General features: G+C 41.7%; 1 protein-coding gene across 4 annotated transcripts in view; it reads right to left on the reverse strand.

Moving 5' to 3' along the window:
• TRAPPC8 (trafficking protein particle complex subunit 8) overlaps positions 1-18540 on the reverse strand; it is a 50917-nt gene that overhangs the window by 13052 nt on the left and 19325 nt on the right. For all 4 annotated transcript variants that reach the window (XM_064170448.1, XM_064170450.1, XM_064170449.1 and 1 more), the window contains 15 exons: positions 17253-17353; positions 16019-16124; positions 14381-14512; positions 12797-13021; positions 11708-11816; positions 10584-10778; positions 10044-10174; positions 7770-7844; positions 6944-7070; positions 5732-5889; positions 4636-5078; positions 3409-3556; positions 1779-1875; positions 891-959; positions 752-792 (listed from right to left, as the gene is read on the reverse strand). In XM_064170448.1, the coding sequence (XP_064026518.1) occupies positions 752-792; positions 891-959; positions 1779-1875; positions 3409-3556; positions 4636-5078; positions 5732-5889; positions 6944-7070; positions 7770-7844; positions 10044-10174; positions 10584-10778; positions 11708-11816; positions 12797-13021; positions 14381-14512; positions 16019-16124; positions 17253-17353 (2157 nt within the window). The remainder of the gene's footprint in view (positions 1-751; positions 793-890; positions 960-1778; positions 1876-3408; positions 3557-4635; positions 5079-5731; positions 5890-6943; positions 7071-7769; positions 7845-10043; positions 10175-10583; positions 10779-11707; positions 11817-12796; positions 13022-14380; positions 14513-16018; positions 16125-17252; positions 17354-18540) is intronic.

Raw genomic sequence — 18540 nt, forward strand, 5'->3', positions numbered from 1 at the left:
AATTACAGAATATTAGAGGTTGAAAGGGACTTCCAGAGATCATGGAGTCCAACCCCCTTGCCAAAGCAGCATCACTTAGGGTAGTCCACACAGGAATGCATCCAGGTGGGTTTGGAAAGCCTTCAGAGAAGGGGACTCCCCAACCTCTCTAGGCAGCCTGCTCCAGTGCTGTCACCCTCACTGTAAAGAAGTTTCTCCTCATGTTGAGGTGAAACCTTCTATCCAGAATCTTTAAGAAAAGGCCAAGAAAGACACCTTGACCTGGCTGCAATCTACAGCAGTAGCTTTGAAATTCCAGATTTTTAAAATGAGCTGTAACTGCAATTTTTAACTTATCTTAGTGAAAATGTCATCAGGATAAAACCCTATAGAATAAGAATCTCACATCCACAGATCTCTACTAGAGAGCCAGGTAATACACAGATCTCTACCAGAGAACTATGGGAGTGGGAAATACTCAAAACTGCTCTGAAGAGCTGGAAAGTAAGAAAAAACAAAATAGTAATCATCAGAATACACTCCCAAAGTAACTCAGCTATGGAGCTGGAACTTAAAATTCCAGACAATCCCTTATAGCAGTTCTTTGTGAAAAAGAAAAGCTGACCCAGAAGACCAATAGTTTTGGACATGCAAAACTCAACTTCCCAACTCTGAAAGCACTGGTTCCATTTCTCAGTTTCAAAAAAGGATTCCAACTGAGATACCTGCACATGGCACAAAGCCAAGCATGCAGTTGCACCAGCTCACCTACCTGTTCATTTCCAAAGACAATGTCTGCAAAGGTGTAATTTTCTACGGGATAAAAAGAGAAGACATTTCAGCATCAGGAAGAAACACAAATTCAGCATGCAGAATCCAAATACCACCTTCTTCTTCAGCAGAAAACTTACCTTCTGAGTTTTTGCATCTCACTGCTTTAAAGCATAACTTCGCTTTCTCTCTGCTAGAAAGTTTAGTATCTGGAAGAAAAAGGTTGCAAGAGTTTTTTGCTCCCTCAGAGTCCCTCCTCATGAGCCAAAACTCAGACTTTACACTTCACAAATACACACCCTCGATGATACTCAAGAAGCACAACCAATCAAGCAGAGAAACTGCATGGTAGTAAAGATGATAGAGCTTCTGCTACCCTTCTCTACCTACATCTAGGGCAGTAAGAGAGCTTTAATACATAAAGATGATATAGAAAAAGGAGGAAAGAATGGAAGACAATGAGTCAGTTTATCTGTTTCATCCTCAATGTTAACACTGGAGCAGTACATATCTAGATTAATTTTAAGTGCATACCAGTGAAGATCACATTTGTCATACAAAATAGCAGCTAATCTTTGCCTTTTTAAAGATTAGCAGCTTGTATTAGGCTAAGGCAGGACACAGCAAGAGCAATTTTGGCATTTTTCTAATAACTCAATAGAGCACTTGTCACATATTCTGTCCATCAACTGAATTTAACACTGATATAAATTAACTACAAGTAAAGGAAGACTGAAACATAATTCTCATTAGACAAGTTCTAAGTCAACTCAGCCACAAATCTCTCTCCAACACAGAAATAATTTACCTCTAAGCTAAGCTCATTCTTAAAAATAGTCTAAAAGTTATCTGTAAAATATATGTGTCTTAAAACTCTAGCAAAGGAAGGGCTGCAGAATGTCTGAAAGGGACAAAGTTTTTAGAGATTAGTTATTCTGACAGCCAAATTCAACTCCTTGTAAAACTCTCTCACCTATTCACCAGGCAGAAGATACACCCACCAGCATTTGGGTGATAAAGGTACATACCTTTGTCTTCAGAGATGTTAACAGACTTCTGAAGCTTCCAGTGCTTGCTATTACTTGAAACTTGCACTATATGGAATTCTTTAACACCAGTTTCACTCTAAGGAAGAAACAAAAGTTATGTCAGACAGGAACACTCACAGCTGTGATGTCTGACATAGCACTGGAAGTGCTGCCTGCAAGCTGGCCCTGTTAGAATCTTAGTTCAACTCATTATTCTCATCATCCCTAATAGAGCCCTAAGGAGAGACAAGGGGAGATTTAAGACCCACTGTAACTTAGAACAGTCCCAGTTCACAGCAACTTCCTATCACTCTCTCTGGCAAGAACTTCCTCCTAACATCTAGCCTAGACCTCTCCCAGCACAACTTGAGACTATGTCCCCTGTTCTGTTGCTGGTTGTCTGGGAGAAGAGACCAACCTCACCTGGCTGCAGCCTCCCTTCACTAACCTCTCGTCCCTCAGATGACATTACACCGATGTCATTTTTCTAGGAACTGTTGCTAAGGAATTACTATGTTTCATTATATAATTTTCCTTTGATCTCACAATATTTCTGTTTGTGAGCCTGGAAGGATCACAGGCTCACAGGACATTGGGGCAAGAAGGGACCCAAGGAGATCATCCAGTCCAACTCCCCTAGCACAGATCGCAACAGAACGCATCCAGACAGACCTTGAAAGTCTCCAGAGAAGGAGATTCCACAGCTTCTCTGGGGGGCCTGTGCCAGTGCTCTGTGATCCTTACAGTAAAGAAGTTTCCCCTTGTGTTGAGGTGGAACCTCTTTTGCTGCAACCCATTGCTCCTTGTCCTATCCCAGGGAGCAAGTTAGCAGATCCTGTCCCCCAGCCCTCAGATGTTTATAAACATTTATCAAATCCCCCCTCAGTCTTCTCTTCTCCAGACTAAAAAGTCCCAGGTCTCTCAGTCTCTCCTCATCAGCCATGCCCTCCAGTCCCCTAATCATACTTGTAGCTCTCCGCTGAACCCTCTCCAGCAGATCCCTGTTCCTCTTAAGCTGAGGAGCCCAAAACTGAATGCAGTATTCAAGATGAGGTCTCACCAGGGCAGAGTAGAGGGGAAGGAACTAAGAACATGTGTAAATTTCAACAAGCATGGCATGAAAAAATGAAGTATTTTCAGCTAATTCACTACAGCACAGCAGGCATATTTGTATTATATCTGCAAAAATGTCTTTTTGAGTTTGGTAGTAAACACAGAAGCCTCCTTCAAGTTGCAGTTCATATTTTTGACTTCACACATTACCACTAATTACATCAGTGTTTTCATTGGAAGGCTGTGGAAGGCACAAGTTGTCTCAGGTTCTCTATCTTGAAAGTAGTTATCATAAACATTCATGACTTGGAGTAAATCTTCCTAAAGGGAAGAACACTCTGAACTACAGTGCTGGAGTTTGCCTAGGAGATAGATAGCTATAGCAGATTTCTAGAGAGCTGAGATGTAATTTCATGTTGCTGCTCTTTCCAACAGTAACTGGAGTGATTAAATATACAAGGTTTACCTACTGTTTACAAAGCAGTTTGAAAAAGCCTTTTACTCAAGTCTTGGTTCCACTGGTGACACACATCTGCTAAGCTTTAGAACAGTACTATCATTTTAAACAAAAACTTACTGTGTTGATATTTTCTACATCCACAAACACCAACATATTGTCCCCTCTGCCTTCTTCATCTTCAAGTGCATTACTTCTGCAGGCAGTTGCTCGAATATGCAGAGACCGGCTAGTGCAAATAACTGCAGTGTGCCTTAATACTCTATGACTACGAAGGAGGAGAAAAGGAAAAAAGACAGACAAAGAAAAAAAGAGACATTCTGAACAACCAGCACTGCTGTCCAGAGCCTGTCATCAAGAAATTTAGCTTACATGTTTGCCATCAGTTAGACATTAGACAATTTCTTCCTTTCAATCACCGAAGAGCCACTTTTCTTTTAGCTTAATATCAGAACTATACTATATTTAAACCATCACTCTGCATGGGTAGGTGCTGTCCAAGGAATCAGTCTCCTGGCCAGTTTGAAATACTGGAGAAGGTTTGTATGTTACCATTCACCATACTTGTTTACCATTATTACCATTCATTGGCTTTCTGATGCAAGACCCACAGCACAGTGAGAAAAACTGGCATGTGTTAGCACAGGGACATTCACTGAGCTCCATAATGCCACCAGAGGCTTTGGAAAGTAACAATTGAGTGAATAAACCACAAAATGCCTACTAGTTGGTCTGAAGAAGGCTTTTCTCCAAAGAGCTCTCCTGAGCCTTCTTAGCCTCAGACACAGGTGGGACTTGGGAATAAGTGCCATAAAAAGCAAGCCTGCTGCCTTTCAAGTACAAAGAAAGCACTACTTGTTAGCTTGTGGTGTCAAACTTGAATGTTCACTGTCTCAAGACAGTCAAAACCAAATTATAACAACAAGTTAAACTTGGTATTTAACCCCTCCACAGAACAGCCTCCATCATAATACAACTAATAACCATATTTTAACTAAGAACAGTAATTTCTGTTCAAAGTAGACAAGACTTTGGTTTATTGCATACAGAAACAAATTAAGTCATGATTTTTCCACCCCTGTGCCTCAAAAGTGTGTTAAATACAGTTTGTATTAACAGCATTCTTCTTTCTATTAAATTAATAATTGCCACTTGAATGGAAGCAGTGTAGACTATATAAATCCACATGGAAATTAGGTCATACAGTAGACAAAAACTCTTGCTAGTGTAGCAGGTAACTGGCCACTTGAATATCACCACAGCAATGAGAAGAAATTCAGGAGTTTATGCTTACATGGTTTGTAATGCCTCCTAAGCACTACAGAAAAAAAGCAGGTAAAAACTTACCACATTTTTGAGTGCCTTTTGATACTTTCATAGTAAAACAAAAAGTTAATTTCATGAACACCTTCTTCATCTGGTCCCCGTAACCACATTGGCAGCTGCACCGAAGCCCCAGGAAGAAGAACAGCATCAGGAAGTGGGACGTTTATTACTTCAGGCTGAGCTCCTGTGCCAACCCCAAAGTCTAAGGAAGAAGCTGAGGAGAGCAGTGCTGTATGCACAGAGGTAGGATCTGTCACAACAGTCTTGTAAGCACTACAGTTCTCAGAAGCGGAAGGGCTCAGTGGTGTTAGGGCAGCAGTGTTTCCACCAAAGGTAAAAAACTCTGGATGCTTGGACACCACCTTCAGCATCGTTAGAGGACACTTGCTTACGTTCACAAACTCTACATAGGCTTTTCTGATTTCTCCACAGAGAAGACCTGTAGGAAAATTTATAAAGAACACCTGGATGGGAGAGAACAAGAGAAGAGAAAAGCTTGAGCGCCGAGTCAAGTCACAGATCACAGAATTAACCAGGTTGGAAAACACCTCGAGGATCATTGAGTCCAACCTATCACCTAACCCTTCTAATTATCTAACCCATGGCACTAAGTGCCTCATCCAGCCTCCTCTTAAACACCTCCAGGGATGGTGACTCCACCACCTCCTCAGGCAGCCCATTCCAATGCCAATCACTCTTTCCACAAAGAACTTGTTCCTAACATCCAGCCTGAACCTGCTCTGGCACAGTTTGAGACTCTGTCCCCTCTTGTTCTGTCACTGGGTGCCTGAGAGAAGAGACCAACCCCTGCCTGGCTATGATCTCCTTTCAGGTAGTTGTAGACAGCAATGAAGTCTGCCCTGAGCCTCTTCTTCCCCAGGCTGCACACCCCCAGCTCCCTCAGCCTCTCCTCACAGGGCTGTGCTCCAGGCCCCTCACCAGCCTCTGTGCCCTTGTCTAGACACGTTCAAGCACCTGAATCAAAACCCACACAAGTTTGGCATTGCTAGATGAGAAATTTACTGAAAAGATATAGACATTAACAAAGTCTGTGACACATTGATAAGCTGTAATTCAGCTGTTCTATTAAAACCACCATGAGAAAGTAGCTCCATACCTCCAACAAAGGCATTTCTTCTGTAATGATGGGGTCTAAACGCCGATCTGGTCCATATTTAATAGAGGTCTTTTCCTCTTTTGTGTTATTAAGTCGAGGCCCTTGGATTTCTAAGTCTTGTCGTCCTCTTACAGACAACCCATTGGCAACAAACTTCCCTGAAACAGTTTTAGAAAGTTTTATTGATTGTCTTTTGTCTAAGTAACTCCCTTTTCCTCCCCCCCCCACCCCCCCCGAGATGTGATCCAAAGCTCTCTGCCCAATCTCAAAACCCATCTTGATTCTCCAGTTACGGGGCACAGGCAGTGTTCATTGACTAGGCTACGTGACTGACAAAAGACTACTCAAAGCTTACTGTGACACAAGGCAGTGTGAGTTCAGCCAGCCAGTTATCCACTGTGGTAGATTTTACCCTCAAATAATTTGATTACAAGAGAGAAGAAGACAGAGCATGGGGGTGATGTGTATTTATTTCCTTTCCCAATTTCTACCAAGCTGGAAAAGTAACTTAAACCATTTTTATTTCCTTTAATGATCAATAGTCTCCAAATGTTCTTATTCTACAGGTTTGCATTTCATAGACAGCTAAGCAAGATTTGTTACTTCTCTGAGACAATTTCAAATCTCCATTTCCTCAGATAAATTTTCCTTGAGTTTCAGATGAATGACTCAAAACAGATCAACATGCAATTAGCATGCAATCAATAAGCCATTTAGATGTTAAGATAAAGGAAAGGCAATGAAAAATCAAGCCAAGATGCTGAAAATAAAAGTAATAATAAAAACAACTACACCAGCCAAAATTAAATTTGGGAATTTAAGAAAAGACCTTCAGTGAGACATTCAGATGAAAGTTAAAAGCTAACAAAGTGAAAAAACCCAGCAGAACAAGGAAGGTCAAAAGAGACAAGGATAGTTGTTATAAATCAACATGGCACAGAGGGAATACTTAAATTCTGGGGGCCTTAAAAATGGTCTCAGAATTTCCACAGGTTTAAAAGGGTAAGTATAGGTTTGGCAGAGGTTAGCTCCTCTCATTGAATTGCTACAGATGCCAACCCATCCTATATCATTTGTTTTCCCATCCTCACTTGAAGGAGGGCCTTGCATTATGATAATCAACTATTAAACACTAGAATTTAGTTCTGCACTGCAGAAAGTCACATCTGTCCCTTCCACAGACACAACAGTTAAAGGAATAACATCACTTACCTGTCTGTGATCCAACAGAAGGATCTATCCCATCTGATGTCACAGCACCCTGAACAGTGCCAAGATTATAAACGACTCCCAGAATATGTAGCTCCCCTGTTTGATGGGGAAAGAGCTTTAGTCTTGCCTGTGGAGATATGTTAAATTTTTGTTGTTGTTGCTACTAGAAAAAAGAATTATTACATTTAAATATCCAATTGCTAAGACATCCACAGCTACATTTACTTTGATTCTGTCAGACATAACTGGGTACAATTACAAGGCCTGTACTGGATTTCAAATTTTACACATACAGACCTTAACCAAAATAGTCTCACTTGAGAGATGCTTATCCCATTAGAAAAGAATCCTAAAGTGGAACAAAAATTAAACTAGCAGAGGCAGAATCACAGAATGGTTGAAGTTGGAAAGGCCCTCTGGAGGTCATCCTGTCCAACTCTCCTGTTCAGTGAGGGCCATTTGAGCAAGATGCCCAGGACCACATCCAAATGCTTTTAGTATCTCCAAGGAGGAAAACTCCACAATCTCTGTACAGCCTGTGCCATCCCAGTAAAAACAAACACACACAAAACCCACCACAACAAACAACTGCAACCTGCTCTTCAGACAGAGCCTTTTGTGTGTGATTGTGCCCACTGCCTCCTGCCCTGTCACAGCCTCCCTTCAGATACTCATACACACTGATGAGATTCTGAAGTGCCAGTGATCCATTTATCACCAATGTCTTCTGTAACTTCAGCATTAAGTTCAGATCATAACAAGCCTGAACTCCATCCTAAAGACCAACACCAAAGAGACTACTTTTAAAACAATGTACAGTACTTACCACTTTCGTTTCCTCACTGTTAATTAAGAACTCTGCTATTGCTTCAGTTCCTATCATATCATCATCACATGCTCCCTGTAAACAAGAAATAGTTTTTTAGATACCATTACTCTTGTGCAGAAAATATGCCATAAATACTACTTCCTACACCCTTCCAGGAAAAAAAAGCATAGCAATTTCTAAGTGCAAACAGGTCGGACCAGTAGGTGCTGTACGCCCAGCTCCTGAATTAAAGCAGCAGCTACAGAGCTCCACAAATAGTTACTTCAGGGAGAAATTTAAGATTTACTACTACAAATCAGAATAATTCCAAGTCAATATCACAGAAACAGAAGTATTTATTGTATCATTAAAGCAGTACTTTTGAGCAGAACAGCAGGGAAAGTGTATGGTTACTACAGGCTTAGTTATATATTTGTAATTATGGAAAACATTCCAACACCTTTAGAGATCACAGAATGTTAGGGAACTCCAGAAATCATGTCCAGCTCCTGTGCCAGAGCAGGATCACTTAGAACAGGTCACCCTGCAACACATCCAGGTGTTCTCTCAATGTCTCCAGAGAAGGAGACTCCACAACCTCTCTGGGCAGCCTGTTCCAGGGCTCTGTCACCCTTACAGTGAAAAAGTTTTTCCTTATGTTCAGGTGGAAGCTCCTTGCTCCAGCTTGCCCTTGTTGCCCCTTGTCTTGTCAGTGGACATCACTGAGCAGAGCCTGGTTCCATCCTCCCCACGTGGCCCTGCACATCTTTATAAACATTCGTGAAGTCATCTCTCAGATGACTAAAGACAGGCAGCTCCCTCGGCCTGTCCTCATAAGGGATATGTGCCACTGCCTTCAGTATCTTTGACCACTATGTTCCAAATGCTTTTAGCCAGGAAACCAAATTGTTACAGAATTTACTACAATATTCAGCACCAGAGCATATTCTTCAGGCTGGAGAGTTGGGCAGGGAGAAACTGAATGAAGTTCAGAGGCAAGTGTAGAGTCATGAAACTGGGAAAGAACAATCCCAGGGGTGAGTATAGAATGACCTGCTGGAGAACACTGAAGGGAAGAGGGACTTGGGAGGCCTGCTGGATGGAAAGATGGCCATGAGCCAGCAGTGTGCTCTTTTGGCAAAGAAAGTCAATGCTGTTCTGGGGTGTATTACAAGGGCTGTGGTTAGCAGGTCGAGGGAGGTTCTCCTTCCCCTATACTCTGCCCTAGTGAGGCCTCATCTGGAGTATTGTGTCCAGTTCTGGGCCGCCCAGCTCAAGGAGGACAGGTTGCTGCTTGAGAGAGTCCAGCACAGAGCCACAGAAATGATTAAAGAAGTTGAACATCTTCTTTATGAGGAGAGCCTGAGGGAGCTGGGGCTGTGCTGCTTGGAGAGGAGACAGCTAAGGGGTGACCTCATCCATGCTTATAAATATGTAAAGAATGAGTGCCAGGAGTATGGAGGCAGCCTCTTCTCAGCGATGTCCAATGACAGGACAAGGGGCAATGGGCAGAAGTTGAGGCATAGGAGGTTCCATGTGAACCTGAGGAAGAAATTTTTTCCCTGTGAGGGTGACAGAGCACTGGAATAGGCTGCCGAGGGAGGCTGTGGAGTCTCCCTCTCTGGAGGTATTCAAGAACCGTTTGGATATGTTCCAGTGTGATCTGCTCTAGGTGATCCTGCTCTGGCAGGGGGACTGGACCAGATGAGCTTCCAAGGTCCCTTCAAGCCCCTGACATTCCATGATTCTATGCTATTCAAACCTTGATAACACAAATGTAAGAATAGTCCTCTGGAGAGACATTCTGGCAGTATTAGTCGAAAAATTAAGCAGCAGTAAGTAGTTTCTCAATGATATCCAAAACATGAAATTTATAATACAGTACATTTTATTTGTTCTTCCAACTGAAATACAAAGATGTTCCTGTGTCAGATCAGGGCAGTTTTTCAGAACACACATTTCACTATGTAGACTAGTTCAAGTAAGAAGAATGTATTTGATGATAGATGTTGTCATTGCAGATCAATTCTGCTGGTCAAGGCTAGTGTTACTCAAAAGAGATCTACTACACACACAATAAAATGCTGCATGCATTTTGCTTTGCATTACAATACTCATTACATTTGTTAACTTGGCTGCTTCATGCTCTATGGATCTAGAAAAACCTAACCAATGCAAAAAGAAATTCAGTATTAAACTATCTGTTTTTTTATATCATAGAATTTTGAATACTTAACACATAGCCCATATAGCTGTTTTGTTTTCGTTGAAAAAGGATGAACCTTTCCTTACCAGCTCTTTTGTTTCTCCACCGTGCTTTGTGCTGAAGTCTTTAGGTTGAAATTTCCACAGCAGTGACAGGTCAGTTAAGAGAAGTGGAACTTTCAGAGGGTTTCGGAAGGACACTTCTACAGTTATTGGCTCTGTTAAAAAAGGGCAAGAAAATAGAATCACAGAATGCACTGGCTTGGAAGGGACCTTTAAATATCATCTAAGTCCAACCTTCCTGCACTGAGCAGGGAAATTCCCAACTAGATCAGGCTACTCAGAGCCCCATCAAGCCTGACCTTGAATGTATGCCAGAGATGGAGCTTCCACCATCTCCCTGGGCAACCTGCTCCACCACCCTCATGGTAAAGAATCTTTTCCTAACACTTGAACCTTGAATGTCTCCAGGTTGTCCCTCCTACAATCAGAAGGTTCGCCTATCTCAAAGCATTCATAGGCAAGCAAGCTGCTCAAGAGTGTTGGTTTAAATCTGCCACACCACAAAGTTGCATACAGATTCACTTAACTCAGTTCATTTCTGAAGTGTTTAAATTTTCACTTTACCTTCTATCACAGCAAGTGGAAATCTGGAGTTATCCGAGTAGCGATTTAAACAGAACTGCGTTGGTTGGAAGTTCGAAGGTAGTGTCCCTTTGTTTACCACAGAAACAACCTGCTCCTCAAGCTCCCTCCACTGCTGGGATGATTCAGAGTCATACTCCTGATCCAGGCTTACATGTGTAGCTGCCTGCTTTTCACCTAGGACGAGTAAGGCAATCTTAGAAGATGTGACGAGAGGCAGCAGCTGCAGCCCAGGGCTGCACTGGTCATTTAAACACTGTTAGAATATGTTAAGTTCTCAATTGTGATTAACAATGACAGTCACTCGTCACCAAATTGCAAGACATTTTGGAAAGCACACAGGAAAGACAACACTGAGCAGAATTTGAGTATACTTCCATTTGCAAATTGTGGAATTGCAGGATTTTCTCACTCGGTGTACAGATTTTTACTTCATGGCAGACTATGGCCCCACAGTACAGTCCTGGTCCTGGTTTACAGAAGAATGTCCACTCAAGCTATTCTACATTCAGTGTTTCAAACATTTCACCCAGGAGAAAGTTAACTCTCAAGATAATTTTCAGCACTGTAGTAGTGTCTAGCATTTGCTAAACCATTAAAAACCTGTTTCACTTGCACTGCAGCTTTCCAGCTATGGAAACAACACACAGAATCAACCAGATTGGAAGACACCTCCAAGCTCATCCAGTCCAACCTGTCACCCAGCCCTATCCAATTAATTAGACCACAATGCTAAGTGCCTCATCCAGTCTTTTTCTGAACACCTCTAGGGACAGTGACTCCACCATCTCCCTGGGCAGCCCATTCCAATCCCAGCTCCCTCAGCCTCTCCTCATAGGGCTGTGTTCCAGTCCTGTCACCAGCTTTGTCACCCTTCTCTGGACACGTTGCAGCACCTCAACATCACACACAGAGCTCATATTTACATAGCCTGAAACTATCTAGCAAGCAGATGCTAAGCTTAAACTTTCCTTTTGAAATCTCATTTAAGCAGCTACCTTGTCACACCAGGTTTACATTTATTTTTTTTAATGACACCAACTCCTGCATGTATTTTGGCTCCATAAATGATGTTGTGTAAAGACATTTGAAGTCTTTTCTCTAACCTTCTGCTGGTCGTCGATCGTGCCCAAAGAAAACCCGAGTTGCTGAGCTGTTGATGTATGGTAAAGGAAGCTGTGGTAAGGGACCATCAGGTGATAGCTGGGTTACATTCTGGAGCAAAGGAGGAAAACAGAGGGTCATGCCAGTGTGTAAATAGACAATGCTCATGCTGAACATTACCAGTGAACAGGTAATATTTGTAAGATGGAATGAATCATTGCAACTAATTGTTCTGTTAGTTTCTTCTGCTTTGACAGTCTGAAGTAATATTTCTTCAAGAAAGATTTGAAAGTTCATGAAATCTTTATGGAAGAGGAAAAATAATTATCTTAACCCAGTACTTTAATCACTATTGCAGCTGCATGGCTGGTACAAGCTTTATTTGGTGCAAAGCTTGACTAACTCAGAATTTGATCAACCGTTTATAATACCACTACCATTACACAAGCTCACCACTGCTGAGCTGTGGACTCAAACTTGAGTAGGGTCTACCATAAATTAGCAAACACCACAGAAACCCTTTACAAGCTTTAGAAAACAGTGAGCAACTACATGGCTGCAAGTTGTGTTATGCTCTCAATACTGAATATCCTATAACACGCTACAGTGCTACAATCCAGAGTCATTCAAGAGCTTACAGCCAACCCTGAGTCACTTGATCTATGAAAACACACATTAAAGAATAAAATTCACTGCAGTATGGATAGGGGGTACCTTATAGTACCAGAAAAGGTGACAGTCTACCTAGTTTTTATTAAACATTTATTATCAAAAGCCTCAAAAATAATTGATCAAAAGAAAGAATTTCCTCTAAAAGAAGCTGAACTATCATAAGCTGCAATTCAGCCATGACCCTTGTTTTGTTGTAATAAAACCACATCCAAGAGTCACACTAGCACCCATGAATGAAAGCACACTTGATACATGAAATGCAGCAAATCTGGTTTTTTGAAGCCTAAAGCAAAAAAAAACAAACTACATAAAAAATACCCCTGAAACAAAGCAGAAAATCATTTGATGACTTAACAAGAAATTACTGTTAATAAAACTAGTGATTACTCAAGGAATAAAGGCAATGAAGAGTCATTTACCTTATAAACATAAAGATATTCTCTTAAGAAAGCTCCTTGCTGAGCTGGAGGCTGTTTGCTGTCATTGATCAAGATATGCCTGAAGGCAGACACAGCATTGTCAAGCTGACAGAGTGTAAAAGACTGGCGCCCAATGGTGAAGTTGATGTGGTCTTCTGCAAGAGACCAGCCCTTCCCTTTGTAAACCTGCATGGCTTGGCAGTAGCAACGTAAGGCATGTCTTTTCTGCAAGACAAAAACCAACCACCCAATTAAGTTCAGTATCAGGAAGACTGAGGAGTAAGTCAGAAAGTTTTTACCAGCCCTCTCCACTATGCCAAGTGTAATGTTTGCAGAACCACACCTCTGAGCATCTGCTCAATCCCATTTGAAGCACAGATGCTGCTGGTTCATAGAGTACAGAGCCAAGCCTGCAGATTAAGTCCACGTTTTTCCAGACTAGTGTAACAGGCAGCAAGTTCAAAGCACAAATAAGAGAAGACTACTTTGAAAACAGTGCTCTGTGTTGCTCCACTAGAATCAGGCACAAGCAACAAGAAAGCTGTCACACAAACACAATGCCAAAGCTTTACAAAACGCATGCAAAGGGGTGAAATACAAAAGAATAAAGAAAAAAACTCTGACCAACAGCTCCCTGTCAGTACTGCCCTGTCATAAAAATACTGAAACTGCTGCAGACAGTTCTCTGTAGTAGTTTCTATGAAGAAAACAAAAGGTGGGGGGAATACTCCTAGCATCCTTCATATCTGAGATTTTCAGCACAGACTCTAAGAACACAAGATTTAATTTGGTCCTTATAGAAAAAAACCTTACCAAACAAAAATTAGATTGGGTGGGGTGGGAGAACAAGCCCCCAAAACACGGGGCTTTCCTTCAAACAACAGGGAGTGACAGGACTAGGGGCAATAGAGCAAATGAGGAGGAAGTTCTTCAGCATGAGAGGTGAGAGCCTGGAATGGGTTGCCCAGGGAGGTGGTTGAGGCCTCATGCCTGGAGTTGTTTAGGGCCAGGCTGGATGAGGCTGTGGCCAGCCTGATCTAGGGTAGGGTGTCCCTGGCCATGGCAGGGGGGTTGGAACTAGATGATCCTTGTGCTCCCTTCCAACTCTGACTGATTCCAAGATTCTAAGAGACGCTTTAGTCTGTCTTGTAGTAACTATTCATACACCTACACATCCACTAAAAAGCATATGGTTAAGGCAGCAGGAAACATATACCTAAATTTTGCCATTATTCTGAGAAGTTAAGAATTTAACAAATCCTTAACTCCTGCAACTCACTTTTAGCTCAGGAGTAAGAACACTCCTTTACTCCAATAAAAAGCCTTGTCATTCACTGGGTATAAAACAAACCCAGAAATGAAAATACACATCACAGAAGTTTCCAGTCAGTGATTTTCAGCATTATTTCAGACAGAAGACAAAGCTAATCAACACAGAGATCATATTCAGAAGAATCACACAGCTGCACACTTCTGCCTAACACAAGAGGGTTAGAAATCAAGCACCTTTTTCCAGGCTAATGACATAGTTAACCTGTTTTTCAAACACCAAGCATATTTCCCATGCTGAGAGACAATACTTACCTGGCCTGCTTTACTAAATCTATGGCCAGCCAGTATCATATGAAATGCAAACTTCCTAACCATGGGACTTTTCATGTTTATAAAGCAATGGGCTGCCTGCTCCAGCAGAAGTGCACTGCGAAGATCTGAATCCTGCTCAAAAGCAAAAAGGAAAATGAGATTCAAAGTTAAACACAAACACAAAGAAAACAGTGGTCTTATTTTAATGCTAACAGGGAGAAGAAGCTGTGACAGTCCTGTGCAAGTCCTGTTCTTTTATATGTAAACATTTTATGTATGTGTATATAAAAGAAAATAAGACTAGAAATGCTTTTCACTCTATTATGTACCAAATACACTGTCATTTTTTTCTCCAGAGGAGAGCTTTTATCTATCACCCTATTGTAGTGTGAGTGACAAAAATACTATTTTCTGCTTTTTCAATTACTCAGACTACAGTTTCCAACACCATTACCTCTACAGCACTCTTGCTACCTTTTCCCCCTCCATTTTCCTGCAGATATTATGGCTAAAAACAAAACCCAAGAGCTTCAAAACGATTAAAGAATAACAGAAGGAGCAAGGAAACTTGGTGTATTTGTATCACAAGAACCAGGATGACTTCTTAACAAGGCAGAGCTTATTTTCACACTCTTCATGCACAGACACAGCTATATTGCTTTAGCCAACCTGAACAGAATCTACTTGATTTTACCACAAGTCATCTCCATGCAGTCAGTGATGGACTACAAATATACTGAGACACCTCCACAGTATCCAATGAAGATTGTCCTTGCAACTGCCAAAAGGCACCACAAGTATACTATATACAATTTTAAGCTGTAAAATTAATGGGCAGAGCCAACAGTATCTAAATTCCATGGTTAAATCACCTACACTGCTCACACAAATTCTGGAGACAAGCTTAAGTTGAAAGAGCAAGAATGAAGCTACAAAGACACTTGAGAAACTTGGAAAACAAAGCAAAGTCATTCCATGCTTAATCTCTCCCAGGAAGTCTCATCATATTCAATGCAGCTGACCACAAAGGCAGAACTAACTGCCTGTTAGACTTTCCTCCAAGCTACATAAAAGATACTACACCACTACTGGTATTACATTTCTTTTGCTCTTTTTCAAGCCAGACACTTTCTGGGCTGTTAGAAGCTAATTCCATGCTTAATTTCCACCAATTAATATTACAGAAGTGTTCAGACTAGCTTTCATTTATGATTCTAATGATTCTTAACAGCTGACTTCCACTAATGTCTTAGTTACTTAAAACTACAGAGACCTTCTGACTATATGTAGGCTAGTATCCATTATGGCTCTGGCAGGTCACATTAATGCTTCTAACCCACAAGTTCTTAAACTCAGTTTGTCACACAAGAGCTAAGCAGATGTCAAATAAATTAATTGTAAAGCCAAAGATAACAAATGCAAACTGAGGACATTTAAAGAAGTCAAGCAAGTCATTTGATGATAAAGTACCAGTTTGTTTTCATTTGCAGTGCAAACAGTTTTCTTCTTGCTTTACACCAGCTCCTTTGCTATCTTTGGCTAGAAAATATCACAGGACAAGGGTTAGAATGTAACCCAGAATTGCTTGGATGAGCAACCAGAGGGCAAGACTGGAAAAAAAGCTACCAAGTGTTTTACCTCACTGGTCAGACCAATCAGAAGAGCAGCTGCCTCTGAGTATTTGCTTTGACTTTTTAAGATTTCAGCACTAAGCAGCACACAGCGTTCAGCCAGGACCATGTTCCTAAAACAAAAGTCAAAAATGTCTTAGGAAATATTTGTCAAAATAAACCACTGAAAAAAAAGAGAAACCTTTTCATCTCAAATGTGACAAATGTTCTCCCTGTCTCAACAGATGGATGTTCTGGTGTTTAGCTTTCTTAAAGGAAAAAAAACAGGAGAGTTCATTCCCTGCAAAACAACCACATACAGCCTGGCACATTAAGTGTCCTGGCCTACTGAACAGCAGCTTTCAAAACCAATGCCTGAGGTGGCCTACTGAACAGCAGCTTTCAAAATCAATACCTGAGGGCATTTTGGAGAATGGTGTCATATTTATAAAAATAGTAGCTAAAATGACCCAGTCAACTAAATGCTCTGATAAACAAGAAGTCCAGGAGTCCAGCAGGTAAATTCAACACAAGTTCAATCAGCACTCTGTTAAGAATGGCACAGTTCCCTTTCCATGTTACCTTAGATAAATAATGCAGCCCTGAAGGCAAATCACATTCTAGGCTGCACGAAGGAGTGTGGTCAACAGGTGATCCTGGCCCTTTACTCTGCTCTTTTAAGACCCTCACCTAAAATACTGCATCAAATTCTGGTGTCCCCAGCATAAGGAGGACACAGTACTGTTGGAACGAGTACAGTGGAGGGCCACAAAGTTGATCTGCTAAAAGGACAGGCTGAGGGAGGTGGGGTGGTTTAGCCTAGAGAAGAAAAGGTGGATGTTAGATCTACCTTCCAGTACCTGAAGGAACTCTACAGGAAGGCTGGAGAGGGACTTTTCATAGGGGTGTCTAGCAAATCGACAAAGAAGAATAGTGCTAAGCTGAGGGAGAGTATATTTAGACTGGATCTTAGGAAGAAGTTCTTCAGCATGAGTGTGGTGAGACTCTGGAACAGGTTGCCCAGAGAGGCTGTGGATGCTTCCTCCCTGGAAGTGTTCAAGGCCAAGCTAGACAAGGCCTTGAGCAGCTGAGTCTAGTTAAGAGGTGTCCCTGCCCATGGTGGGGATATTGGAGTAGATGATCTCTTCCATCCTACGCCATTCTGTGATTCCTTTAGTCATCTGGCACTATGTGCAGAGCAGAAAAGTTAGACCCTCAGTCTTCCAACTCTGACTGGATTAGTATGAAAGTAACTGACATACTTGCAGGTATCTCGATAAGTTTTAATTGCTGTTTCCATGTAATGAGCAGGATACGGTCTAGGAGCTCCAGGCTGAAGAAAAGCTGACACTGCTGCCATTTCCTGCAAGAGAAACTCAGCACTGTCACTACAGGCTCTCAACACACACTGAGGAACAGGTTTCAACAGCTACTACCTCAAGATTTTCATCTAATCAGCTACTGGCACATAAAAGCATACCAAACACACAGCAACTGTTAAGAGCTTTAACACAATACCCTCCTTATGGCTTTGCTTGTAATTCACCAGACAGGAGGAAGAGAGCTACACATACTGAAGTGTTTCTAGTCGGCTGTACCCCTAACACCAGACAGAAGCAGTGATTCAGTACTGCTGATAATTTCCTTTAGCAGGAACAAGCCTCCTGATGAAGTACCACCACCATCTCTTAAGATGAGAACTAGTTTTTGAGTGTTGCTTAAATGAAGCTACATTCTCAACTTCCAAGGAAATTCTGGTATATGTACTCTGAAATCTTACTTCTTTCTTTATGGGACAGCAAAGTTTTTTCCTGCAGTAATCATAGAATCAACCAGGTTGGAAGAGACCTCCAAGATCATCTAGTCCAAGAGTCTTAAAAACAAATGGTACAATACTACCTTTAGTGACAGTCTTGACTTCCCAGGAAATAAGTATTTTGCGAAGTCTCAAAGAGAGATTACAAAATTATTTTATACTTCCCAGACTAAAAATTTTAAGATCCATTCTGCTGCAGGAGACCTCACTGCTGTCTACAACTACCAGAAGAGAGGCTGTAGCCAGGTGGGGGTTGGTCTCTTCTTCCAGACAACCAGCAACAGAACAAGGGGACACAGCCTCAAGTTGTGCCAGGGGAAGTATAGGCTGGATGTCAGGAGGAAGTTGTTGGCAGAGAGGGTGATTTCCCATTGCAATGGGCTGCTCAGGGAGGTGGTGGAGTCACCATGCCTGGAAGTGTTCAAGAAAAGACTGGATGAGGCACTTAGTGACAGGGTCTAGTTGACTGGATAGGGCTCAGTGATAGGTTGGACTGGATGAGCTTGGAGGTCTCTTCCAACCTGGCTGATTCTATGATTCTCCTTACCATACTGCACATTTGAAGAACTATCTCTTCCATTTTTATTCCTTTTTTTCCCCACTTCATAAAACAAGAGCAAATAGACCAGAGAACACTTTAGAATTTGCTAGATACGTGCAGCAGACTTGGGAAGACCCTTATAAATTTGGAGGTGGAAGGAAGAGATTGCATTCTGCTACCTTCAGACAAGCAT

This window comes from Pogoniulus pusillus, chromosome 34, assembly GCF_015220805.1.
Source record: "Pogoniulus pusillus isolate bPogPus1 chromosome 34, bPogPus1.pri, whole genome shotgun sequence".
NCBI lineage: Eukaryota > Metazoa > Chordata > Aves > Piciformes > Lybiidae > Pogoniulus > Pogoniulus pusillus.